At 27.4% G+C, this 12,885-nt stretch overlaps 1 protein-coding gene across 6 annotated transcripts in view; it reads right to left on the bottom strand.

The window, feature by feature from the left end:
- The window catches only part of LOC129965497 (autism susceptibility gene 2 protein-like), a 233,886-nt gene extending 221,249 nt beyond the window's left edge, over positions 1-12,637 (bottom strand). For all 6 annotated transcript variants that reach the window (XM_056079440.1, XM_056079442.1, XM_056079441.1 and 3 more), the window contains exon 1: positions 12,163-12,637. In XM_056079440.1, coding sequence (XP_055935415.1) covers positions 12,163-12,411 — 249 coding nt within the window. In that variant the 5' untranslated portion in view covers positions 12,412-12,637. The remainder of the gene's footprint in view (positions 1-12,162) is intronic.
- Positions 12,638-12,885: the final 248 nt, after the last annotated feature.

The following is a 12,885-nucleotide window of genomic DNA, read 5'->3' as shown; positions in this document are numbered from 1 at the left end:
ACGAAATGCGCGAAAAGAAAAACATAGGAGCCCGATCAATTGTACTTTATAAAATGTTAAAATTATCCTAATAGCTTAAAATTAACTCATTGGATTTTTATTTCTTTACAAACTTATTTAATTGGCGATTAAGAAGCTTAAGTTATTTTTTTATCGACTTACTTGTCGTCCTGGACATTTGTTAGAAATCAGCGATTGTCCAGGACAACTCAATTTTATTATTCCTTCAATCAGGATATTCTGTAATAGCAGCGAATGTCTTTATTTCTTGCTATAACAACACTTATTAATCTAGCATTTTTAAAAAATGACATTTTTCCCCCCTTTTAAATCTATCCATTCCACACTTATTATTAACAGCAATTTAAAAAAATCTGCAATAGGACAGTTAAATGTTTAACCAGATTCAACTCCGGCCATCGCAAAAGAAGTCACACCCTCCCTCATTCGATCGTAAGTAGCCAGGTTCCAAAATGGTAACATCCTTTGCGGTATTTCTGTTCTCTCAACTCGATGCCCTCTCTTTACAGCAATAAAGCACTTCCTTGCATAAAAACGCATTATACACTTTATTACCATCTTTATCCCTTTATATTTCAACCAACCGGTCCAAAAGGAAGATGCCCAATCAGCTCGGCTGGGCAATAAGATTCCGAAACAGAAAATAACGAAATGGAAGGCAGAAAAACTTTTGTTTTTGTTGAGGGGGCAGGCCGGCCATTGTCTCGTGCGCAATGTGAGTAATAATGCGTGACGGCACAGAGGCCGCACACTAACCTTTAATCTCCCACAAACGGAAAAGGAGGATAAAAGGGGATTGTTGTTTAGTTTAGGCCGGGAATCGATTAGTAGGAGAGACGACACTGCTTTCTTTTTTTTCTTTATATCTATTATTCTTTTTGTGCCCATCTCATCCCCGCACAAAAGAAACAGAGAAAATTGCATGTATTGGATAGATTTGGTTTCCCTATTAAGAGACAACGTCAATCTTTAAACTAGGGAGGGCAGTACAGAAAAGAAGAACGAATCAATTCTGTAGATGACAGAATATATATAGAAGAGACCCGCACCTTAGAATAAATCGTTTGGGAAACTATGGATCTTGATTTAACTGCTGAATCATCACTGTTAAAACGAATAACACACTACCTAACCTTCTATAGTGAGAGAGAAATCCATAACAACAGAAAACATAGGAATGTATTTACCAAATAAAAGAAGATATTTTAAATGCCGATGGTAAAAAGTCTTGTTTACAAATTTCCCCCTTAAATTTCTGCTATCTAGAAAGTTTTATAAAAAGTCAGTCGATCATATTGTATATATACGTAAACACGTTTTAGCAGTTGCATGGTCGAATAGAAAAAAATTTTGAAATTTTGAAACTTCGATTTACTTTACTATGGAAGGCATAATTTACGTACAGAAAATAACAAGTAAGAAAAAGGTCAGTCTACAACGCGACAAAAGAGGCAAAAATGTTTCCCTTCATTGGTTGTACTATGAGATTTTGATAGGGATTACTTTGACACGTGTAGTCTTAAGAAAGGAAAATTTAGGTATCTAAAAGAATGTGGTAAACATTAAGGATTTTTATCTCTTCGCTCGGTGTTGAAGTGCGTGTAGAAAGCAAAAAAAAATGGAATTGGATCAGGAAATAAGATTTTCTTTTTTTAATGAGAATGAAGTTAATATGGGCTAAATTCAGATAAAAGTTTGGGAATTAAGATTTAAATTTATTATTATATATATGTATCTATATCTATTAGAATCCAGAAATATTTTAAATATCGAGAACAGGGGGGATACACTTTTTTTTAGGCATCTTTAAAAAAGCAGTATAGTAATAACGCAGAAACACATCTAAAATAAATTATCTTACAAAAGTATCACATCGTTCAAAGTAAAACATCGGGAATAATAAATCTTGCATCGTTACTAAATATTAAATTAAATGCTTATGGCCAAACGATAATAAAATATTTATTCACAACCGACATCTCAATGCAGAAACAACTAATATTTTAACAGAAATAAAACTGATCCAACTTAACTGACAAAGTAATAAAATTATCAACAAATTTCCAAATTAACGGAAAAGGCAGAAAAACCAATAACTATGAAAGGATATTTATATTTGGTTTAATTATCGTAGAAGAAAATGTTCGCATCGTTTTAACTTAAATGGGAAATAATATTTGAAAAATATTTTAGTATCAAGACACTTATCTTTAAATTTGTCATTTATAATGGGTAAACACCCCTAATTTATTTTTATCCTTAATAAATTATCTTCATCTTAATACCAGAAAATTCTGATAAAAACTTTGGCACGCTAAAATTTTGCATTCATATCTTAAATAATATTCTGACCTTACTAGATATGCAAACAGAATTTATAAATAAATTCGACACTTCACGAAGCAACGATATTTCTTCTTAACAATTATGATGTTCAAAAAGTTAGAATGACTTCCGTTCATAGATTGCATAGAATTAAGTATTACTATTTTCAAGTTTGTGAAAGAAAAAAAAAAGAATTCTGGGGGAAGGGAGTATAACTTCTCTAACCACCAAACCACAAGTAAAAACTCATTTAGTTTCCTAGAAATTTCAAAAAAATTACAATATTTTATGTTTCTCTCCACTTTCTAAGTCGAACCATGAATTACAATCTAAACCCAACCATGACAACCAGCAATCAATCACATTAAAGCAACTACGCAATGCATAGTCTTGCATTTATAGCATATTCAATACACGATTCTTCCAAGCGACTAGGGAGGGTCCGAGATTTTGGCATCGTATATCGCTTGAATGCAGGTGCTTATTCAAAGTTTGCTCCTCCTAATATTTAACTCGTCTCAAACCTTAGATAAGGCGACTGCAGGACCAACTGAAACAAAAAAAAAAAGCCCCGCCTATTGAGTTCAGGTTGTTTTTGAGAGATCAACACTTGTCCTTGATGAAATTATAAATGAATACTTAACATTCAGTAAAGATGGAACACAATTTTCTTAACAGTAATACAATGCATTCCAGTTTTATATTAAACCTTTAAAAAGATGAGTGTTGCCTTTAAATATCCAATTTTATTTTCTTAAATATTATGAGAATAAATTTGAAGCTGTATTGCCTATTGTTGCCAATGGGAAATATATATTAAAAAGTTCTTAAATCAATTTACAATAGGTGCATGGAAGCATATGCTATTGAATAAATAAATAAAAAGTTTTTTTCACTTGATAACATGTTCTTTTAATTTTGTTTGCACAATTAAAAATGCCATATTTTATTCCAAAACGTTGAATTAAGAATTGCCACTTGAAAAGTCAGATATATAAAATATACCCGATAAATAAAAATGAATATAAAATTTCCAATATTATTTGTAAAAATTATTAGCACAAAAATCAATCATTTTAATTTGATTAATCAACTCTGAAATCTGGATTTCTTCTGAATAGGCAGAGACAATCCATTTACTAAAAGTCTTATAAATATACAACAAACCAGCATGTCTTTATAAAATTCATAGTGAAACAAAAACATTGAAAATTGTACTTAAATTTCATACAAAAATATTATATCTTCTCAATTTCAATTCAATTTATTTCAATTTCTGCTATTCGAACTTTAATTGAGTAGCTAAATCTGACTGAGACTAATATAAACTTCTTCAAAAAAAAAAAAAAAAAAAAAGTTCATTTTATTGAAGTAAAAAAAAAAAAAAAATGCATTAAGTAGCAGTTTACCAGAACTTCAATTAGAATAATAAATATATCCGCCTTCCCTTGTGCGTAGCGCAAACAGCCAAAAAAGATTTAAAATTAATCTCACACGTTTTAACGAATGGATAAGTTTACGTCAGCCTATGCTTTAAACAAGTTTTAAGCCAAAAGAGAAGTTAACACTCTGACAGATTACAAATGAAAATACAATCCTCAAGATCCTGATAACAGAGGCAAGCAGGCTCCAACCACTTCATTCGCCAGATTTGAACTCCAACTCCGTGAAGGAATTTCAACACACACACACAAGCAAAAAAAAAAAAAAAAAAAATGTATCACTAGAGAGCGTGCCGCTTTGCTAATCGATGGAATTATAAATAAACGGTGGGGGAAAAGAACTAGAACACATAATGGAAGGAAGGAAGAGAAGTATTACTCTTAAAGAATCTTGGCAGAAACAAAAACAAAAAGAGAGAGAGAGAGAGAAATAAAAAGTGATCCATCCTCCTTGCTGCGAATTAAATCATCAGGCGCCATTTTTACCGAAACAATTGATACAGGGCAGGAAAAGGTTCTTTCAGATAGCAGGCAGTGATGGACAGCTAGTTGAGGCCACCTTATCTTCAACTGTCAAGGGTTCCAAGAAGCATTTCGTGGCATACGAGAAAACTATTTCAATCCTCTTCAACCAGGTCACAAAGATAGCAATCAAAATGCCAAGAGAATGCAATGCAAACAAATAAAGTGAAGTGGCGTAGTAATTTTTTTACTTCTATTTCTTGTTCGTATCAAAATTTATACTCATTTTTTTAGATTACGGTTTACTGGAACAACTAGTCTTCGTAATGAATATTCTGTGTTTGTCATATGAGGTAATTGCATTCAAAGTAAAAAAAAAAAGTTTGGGGAAAAAAATCAGCTTTTTTTCTCCTTTTTCCATTCTATTTCTTTTCCCATAATTGAATGAATTTTTTTATGCGTTCGTCATGATTTTTAATGCATAATTTTCGAATAAGAATAAACGCTTCGCTACAAATGACTTACTTCATGCATAGCAAATATTTCCGAAATAAAAATTGTAAGAATAAATAACAAAATATGTTTACACAGCAAATAGTTATGTTGTTTAAAAATTCTCATTAATTAAAAAAAAAAAGATTACCAATTATTAATAAAAATAAAAGTTGATCCCACAAAACTTTATCTTAATAAGGAAGAAAAAAATCTTAAAACCGTGATTTCATTCCGCCAATAATATCACAATTAAAAAAAAAACATCATTTTACTTTTAATTACATACCTCAAAGCTTTGTGCAATGATTTACACATATCGTTGTGGTTATACATATTCAGCGGTTTATATAACTAAAAGACTGAGAAGTGGACCGATGTATGTTTAATTAGCAGTTACAACTAAAGGCTGTTATAAAAACCAACAGATAAATCTGTCGAAAGCAGGAGCTAACTGCGTGCAAAACAAAACGTCTACTATCATCTTGAGTATTACGACCTTTTTAGCTTTCCATTGCGTCGTCTAGGCATGAGCAGCTGTTTCTATTCAACAAATTATTTTGACCATGAACTCAGATAGGCACAATTTCAAAAAATAAATTGCATATCACGTTGTCACGGAAGGTGTTTAATTTGAGAGCGAGTTTAATATGCAAGAGCGTAGTCGTGCCTAAAGAATACTGTCTTTATAGTCTGTATAAACATGCAGCAATAAATCTTCAAAAAAATGTATTAAAATGTCAACCTTAAACTTACATCCGTGGTTATAAAAGTTTTATTTATTGTTTTCGTTTTGGAGATGAAGTTCAGTTCTTAGGTTCCTAACAAAAAGAACTTTAAAAAGAACAAGAAAAGATATTTTTTTTTATTTGATAATCAGCTTTTATATAGTGAAGTAATTTTATATAGTATACTGTTCATTCATATAGCATCGAATAAAAGTAACAGCACAACTAGTTTGGACACAAACTAATGCTTATACAAAAGCAACAAATCTAAAAACCAAGTTCAATGCCGAATGATATAAAAACATTGTACATGTACATATGTTTCACTTAAAAATTTTTGCGATTAAAATTCAATATCGATTTTCTGATCGAAAACATGCCTACTTTTCGAATGTAATGTTTGTAAATCGTTATATCCTTTATTCGTCGGTCCACTTCTCAGTCTTTTAGTTATATAATTTTATGATTAAGAAAACAATAACGATGGCATTTATACTGAATTACATAAAAAAATTCGAGAAAAAAAAAGCAATAAGACATAAACTGAAAGAATAAAAAAAAAAAAAAAAAAACTTGGTTTTACAAACATTATTTTAGCCAGAAAAACTATATTTTCCAAAAACTAACATTTCAATTAAGGGGAAACACGATATCTACTGAATATTTAAACTAAAGCATAAAGATTCAAAATAACTAAGCACAAAGATCAAAAATAAATTATTGAAAGTATATTTCTATTCACTGACAAAGTAAAAAATATAAATACTTATATTTAATTCTTCACCAAAGATAAAATAACAAAAAATAAATTCAATATTTTTCCAATAAAGACGAGTTATGTCTGTGACCGGAAAAGCATGTCTACGAACTCTGGAAGTCGACCACAAACGATTAAAGAAAATACTAGACAACCAAGTTTCTAGCGAAAACGCACAGTAGAGACGGTGTTATTTCCGTTCACAATCAAACGAATGCAGAATAAAAGGAAAGAAGAGAGAATGAAAAGACGAAAAGAAAAAATAAATGAATGAAAGTTTAATAATCTTAAAACATTTGAATCAAAACAGTAAAATGGAAGTAATGATAATCAAACATTTGTAAAGAATTCTTTATAAGATTACAAATATATAACAAACATCTTTCAAGACATTTCGATTTTTTTTATTATACAAATAATTTTATTCCTTGCTTAGAATATAAGAAAGATAATATAAATTTCATATAAAATAAATCTAGTAACTTCTCCTTTCACTTCATTAAATTCATACATATACTAGGCCAAATCTAGTTCAAATTGCAAACATCCCTTTTAGACAGGGTGTGGTAAGTGAACAAGCATGATTGATAGGCATGTATACCAACCAGTTCCACTAAATCCCTTCCTTTAAACCAGTCAATTGACTTTTAAAATCTCCTACCTCCCACTGTGCCTATGTCTCCAGGTTAGCAAGCATATAAAATGATTTACTAGTTTATTAGAAAGTCAAGTTTGCAACAGAAAATTATTAATCTCCACAGAACTCAACAGCAATAATTCCAAAATGGAAATTTCTAAGAATAAACAGTTAATTCTAATAGAAGAAGCTAAATTATGAATAAACTCGCATCATTAAATATCTCCCAAATTCTACCAATTGTTTGAAATAATCCAATTTTAATTCATAAAATCTAGATGTATAAAATTCTACAATTATTACCTTTCAAAGAACATTTAATAAAAGAATTCTTCAAATGTCTCATCAAATTGTAAATAATTCAAGAAATAAAAAATAAATTCATTTACAGAAAATGATAAATTATGACCCATCATTAAACATTTTTAAAAAATTTAATAGTAAAAGAGAAAAAAAAGCAAGAAGTACTGTTTTTTTTTTTTTTTTTTTTTTAATCTGAATCAAAATATTTTAAATTTACATTTCTTTAATTTTCTTTCTTTAGAACTACATAGACAAAAAAAAAAAAGAAAAAAAACATATATAAAACAACAGGATAAATAATGAAAAAAAATTTCAAATACCTAAACAGTTTTGTTTCAACAGAAAATTAGAATTACTTAAATCATTGCTATATAAAATATAACTAATTTTTTAAAGAAGAATGTTTTTCTTTTTATATTTTGTTAATGTTCTTTTCATTTTTTTTCTATAGTCAAATATAAAAACTACGATTATATTATATATATATATATATTGACATAGAATTTTATTGAATTTAAGAGTCAAAAACTATTAATCAAACAATTTTGAACAGAAATAATATGTAATAATTAAAGCAAAGGGTATAGAAATAAAGTAAACAAAGATGAAAAGAAATAAATGAAAAATATATAATTTAAGAAAGCTTGCTTTTTAACATTGTAGCAATCTGAACAAAAAATATAAAGGAAAAAAATTGCTGAACTTTTAACCTAAAATCTTTTTAGATAAAAAATTAAAATCAAACTAATTGTAGAACTAGTCAAAGCTTAACTATCATACAACCTTTCATGATGAAAGGCAATCAGAACAATTTTAAAAAAGCACAGTACTGAATACTTCATCTAACAGAAGAGAAAAAGAAAAAAATTGCACATTTTTTGCATTGAGTTATTTAGGATAGAAATTATATGACATTATGAACTAGCTATATAGAACAAATAATTTTCAAATAATACTAACACAAAGCATCACAATTAGATATTTCAATCAGAAAGAAAAACCACTGATGTTTTGTTCTATTACAACATAAACAATTGATTCCTCAATCATCTTAAGAAAAAAATATTTTGTAAAACCAATTTGTTTTTTTCTAACTTTTTTTCCTCATTATTTAAAGGTGTTAACTGAATCTGAACTCAAGTTGTGATTCTTCTTGGTAAAGCTTTTCATGTTAGGATATTTTCATTTGAAACATAAATAATGAGAAGGAAGGATATTTATTAAATAAAGAAATTACAATCTAGTGTAAACTACAGAATTCAATATTACATTACATTTTCAATAATGCTTCTTTTAAAAAGTTTACTACTTATATATGAATAAAATTAAACTAAAAATTATGCAACTAAATCATTTTAAAAATATCCCTATTAATAAAGCATTATATATTAAGTACATTTAAGATAAATAAAAAAGAAACCACTAGATTTTAATTACTCTTAATAAATTTGATTCAAATTTTACTTTTCCAAATATTATATATATAAACCAAAATAAGAAAAATCTTTAAGAAAAGAGAAAAAAGATAAAAATAAATATAGAAACAAATATTCAGAAATATAAGCCTTTCTCATCAATAATTTTGTCTATCCAACATAAGTAGCATATTTAACAAAAAAAGCATATTTTCTAAATATTATTAAAGTGCAATAAAAAAATTCATATAGCTGTTCAATATAAGTTATCTTATGAATATTCCAAATATCTAAAAAAATACTCAAAATAAATATTGAGCAGTTATTTTTCATTGTTTTACTTCAATGCAATAGTTCTGTCTATTCAATAAATGAAAAAATTACATTTAAATTTATAATGTTCAAATGCTAATGTTTATTATATTTAAATATTTTTTATAATCATTCTAACATAAATATTTAGTTAATCAAAATAAACAAATGGCTTTTGAAAATAAGTATATAACTTATCTATCTTAAGATAAATCAATAAAATAATCTGATAACTTTCTTATTCAAAAAATTGGAACTTACAGATGACAGAAATTTTTATTTTCACACAATTTTGAAGAGAATATAACTGATTAAATATTGCAAAATGGTTAAATATATACATCAAAAAACAGTATAAAGGTAACTTCAAACAAAATTTACGGGATGCAGGCATACATTTCTCAAATTAAAATAAAAAGAATTTATAATATTTAAACATTGTAAAAACCATAGCTAACAAGAATAATGGCTTTGTCATAAATTGCTGTACTTCAAAATTAACTTTTTAATTTTGACAATTAAATTCATTAAGCAATTTTTAACTAAAAAAATTACTTCTAATAATATATCTATTCTCCACATACATTACATATACTATAGATAATATTCATTTAATTGATAAGTATAATTTCTTAAAATAAAACTTTTGCTATACACCTACAAAAATACTTATAACAAGATACAATATCTGAATTAGAATACAATAGTGTAACAAAATTTAAGTATATCAAGAATTATGCTCAATATTTTATTTTCTGCTGTAAAATTCAATAAAATTTGAATTGTTAAAACTTTTTAACACAAAATAGAATACATAAAATGCTGTAATTATACAAGATCAATCCCAAGGAACACTAGTTCTATATTCTTTCAGAAAGAATGAATAATTCAAAACTCATGTTTAATTTTAAAGTATTTGCAAAAAAAAAAAAAAAAAAAAAAAAAAAACATGATTGCACAGAAACAATTCAATAGCTTTCAAAATATGTCTTAAAACTGATTATCATGTTTAAAATCTAACATATTGTCAACACATCCTAAGAGTCAAATGTCTTAATATTTAATGCAAAAAATTGATATAAAATAACTTTCAAATGGCCTTTTTTTTACATCTTTCAGTATAAAATTTACTTGTATCAAAATTAAAAGACCATATTAAGTACAAGTTAATAAATTTCTAATCTCACCAATAAAAAAAAAGAATATTTTAATGGAAAACATGGAATTAGAAGGTCATAAAGGGGATTAATCACATTCATCTAAACATTTAAAAACATACACAAAACATCAATTGAAAATCCAATTTATCAAAAATTGATAACACAAATTCACTTTTAAATATCTATTTTATGCTTACCAGCATTTAAATGAGCATATTATTAAAAATCATGAATTCATCTTCACCTTAAGAAACCAACTGTAGATAACTATCTAGCATAAGAATTTAATAAACCAAAAAACATATAACATTAAAATTATCTTAATATATAATTAATAAATTATAGCATTAATAAATTCTAAATATTCCCTTCATGAAAATAAATGCAAGAAATATATAATAAATAAATGAAGAGAGACATCTTTTCACTGTTCTTTTCATAACAAAGAAAACTTATCTTGTTGAAAAAATTGATTCAATACAATGCAAAACACTCCAGAAATTAAATGCTTTATTTATATAAACATTAATTCATAACTATAGACATAACATTTTTTTTTTTCAGCTTTGGAAATTGTAAGCTGAAACATCTAATGTAATAGTTTACATCTAATGTAAACTATTACATTAGATGTAGCTAAAATCTAGTCATTCTTATCTAATAAATAATACATTTAGTTACTAAATAGAATATATTTTATTTTTAAATTATTATTATTCAAGTAATTCAATATTCAATTCAAATCAATAAGAAAAAGGAATGATAAATATACTTCCACAATTCAATCAAGTAATATTACAACCATCCTTATTTTAATAAACAGACTATTAAATACTATCAAAATATCAAAGGAATTCATCATCATAAAAAATATAAAAATACATTCTACTTTGCATTAATTTTTAAAAATTTTATTTAATCTATATTTGATTCCAGTTTTAAAACACTGAAATGAAATTAGTAAATGGTAAAGAAATAGAAGATAAGCAACTTTAAATATGATTTCAAATGCTTTAGCAAAATACTGAAAGATTCAAATTAGTAGAATTCAAAAATTCATACTACATTTTTTTACTTTAATAAGATAAAAATAAATCTTTATCATAATGAAAAATATCCTCATTAATATAAAAAATTTTAATTTCATCACAGTTAAAAGAAAACATTCTGTTAAAATTTCACATAAATCTACACTATAGCAAGAAATAATTCCATATTTTTAATAGTCTGGGGATACAAACTGAAATGAAAACCAACACAGTCAAAAACAACTGAAACATCAACAGAAATATTTACAAAGGAGAAAAAAAATCTTGAATAAATTATTCAATTTAGAATTACTTCAGAATAAATGAGAATAGACAGAAAACATAGCTTCAAAATCAACATAAATATTAATAGTGAAACTTTCGACTATCGGATATCATCATACATCCGCTGCTAGATATTCTAAATTATTATTGAAATACAAATTCAAAAGCAGGTCTTTTCATTAGAATCGGAACAAAAATATAAATCGATTCCAATTTCTTAATCCCCTTGAGGAAAGTTAACGAAATATGGCAATGGAATATTTTGTCTTACAATTTGCACCATGTATCAATATAATAATATCAAGGTGTAAATTAATCTAAGACCATATAAAAGAAAATAAGTGATTATTTAGCTAAATAAAACAGCGTCAGCACAATTTTTAATCTATAATACGAAGTTTTTTACAGTCACTTTGATTGAAACAGAAACTGGATTTTCAATTGAAAAGAATATAAATAAAAAAATACTTTTTGATAATATAATCGGCAGAAGAAATCAAAACAATAAAATACTCCCTCTGAATTACTTTACAGTTAATCACTCATTTTTTCTATTTTCTTTTTGAAAAAGTAATTAAGAAATACATATGCATAATTTTTATGAGGCCAGGACTTTTTTTTTATTTTCTTGGTATAGAAGTTAATAGTTGACAACAATTTGTGAATAACATAATACAATAAAAGGAATGTCTCAATGTAAAAACATTTTTGATGGTCATAATAAAGAATAAATTGTGTTCGATTATATTCTGTAATTGGTAGCGATCTTAGAGGAGGAGATAGTGAAGGACTTACCTCTAAATCCTCGTACGACTTGAAACACAAAAAGGCAAATCCATCTACAATATCCTCTTGGAATACGGGTTCTTTAATTCTTTTTTTACGTGTGGGTGGTCGTTTTTGTCGAACGGGGGGTGACTCTTCATTTTCACTGATTTCTGCAACAGCACACTGCCGTTGTTGCCGTTTTTGCATCCGAGCAGCTCGGTCACGGCGGCGTCTGTTTCCAGTAGTCGTCCCCCCATTTCTCTGTTTCGCCTCCATCGCCTTTTACTATCCACCACAACACCACAAACAAAAAGGAAAAATTAGCGATTATCCATGTTGAGTATAATCCATTGCGCTCACACAGTTGCACATCACAACATTACACAAGCACTATCCATTCGCCTGATGCAAAATCGGCAAAATAATCTTTTAATTATAAACTCCCAAGGTTTAGCTATGCCCGTATCCACACTGTCAAATTCTCCTTTTCTTTAGCAATGGCGGCTGCACATACAGGCAGAAGTGCCGCGTCACTCAGTCCATGACCCGGATGCACTTACACTAAGCATTACGCCGCGGTAAATAGTTCCATGTTCGGATCAAAATTTTACACCGAAATTTGAAGTAATTGTCACTGTGAAAACTATATGCGTGATTTAGAGGATTAAAATTTGCTATTGGTTGCCGTTTTTATGGAATAGCTAACTTTTTGTGCGCATATAAACATTGTTCGCTTGTTAAATTTATCAG

Source organism: Argiope bruennichi, chromosome 4, assembly GCF_947563725.1.
Source record: "Argiope bruennichi chromosome 4, qqArgBrue1.1, whole genome shotgun sequence".
Classification (NCBI taxonomy): domain Eukaryota; kingdom Metazoa; phylum Arthropoda; class Arachnida; order Araneae; family Araneidae; genus Argiope; species Argiope bruennichi.
The sequence above is the reverse complement of the archived record's forward strand: the minus strand, read 5'-3'. Positions and strand labels throughout refer to the sequence as shown.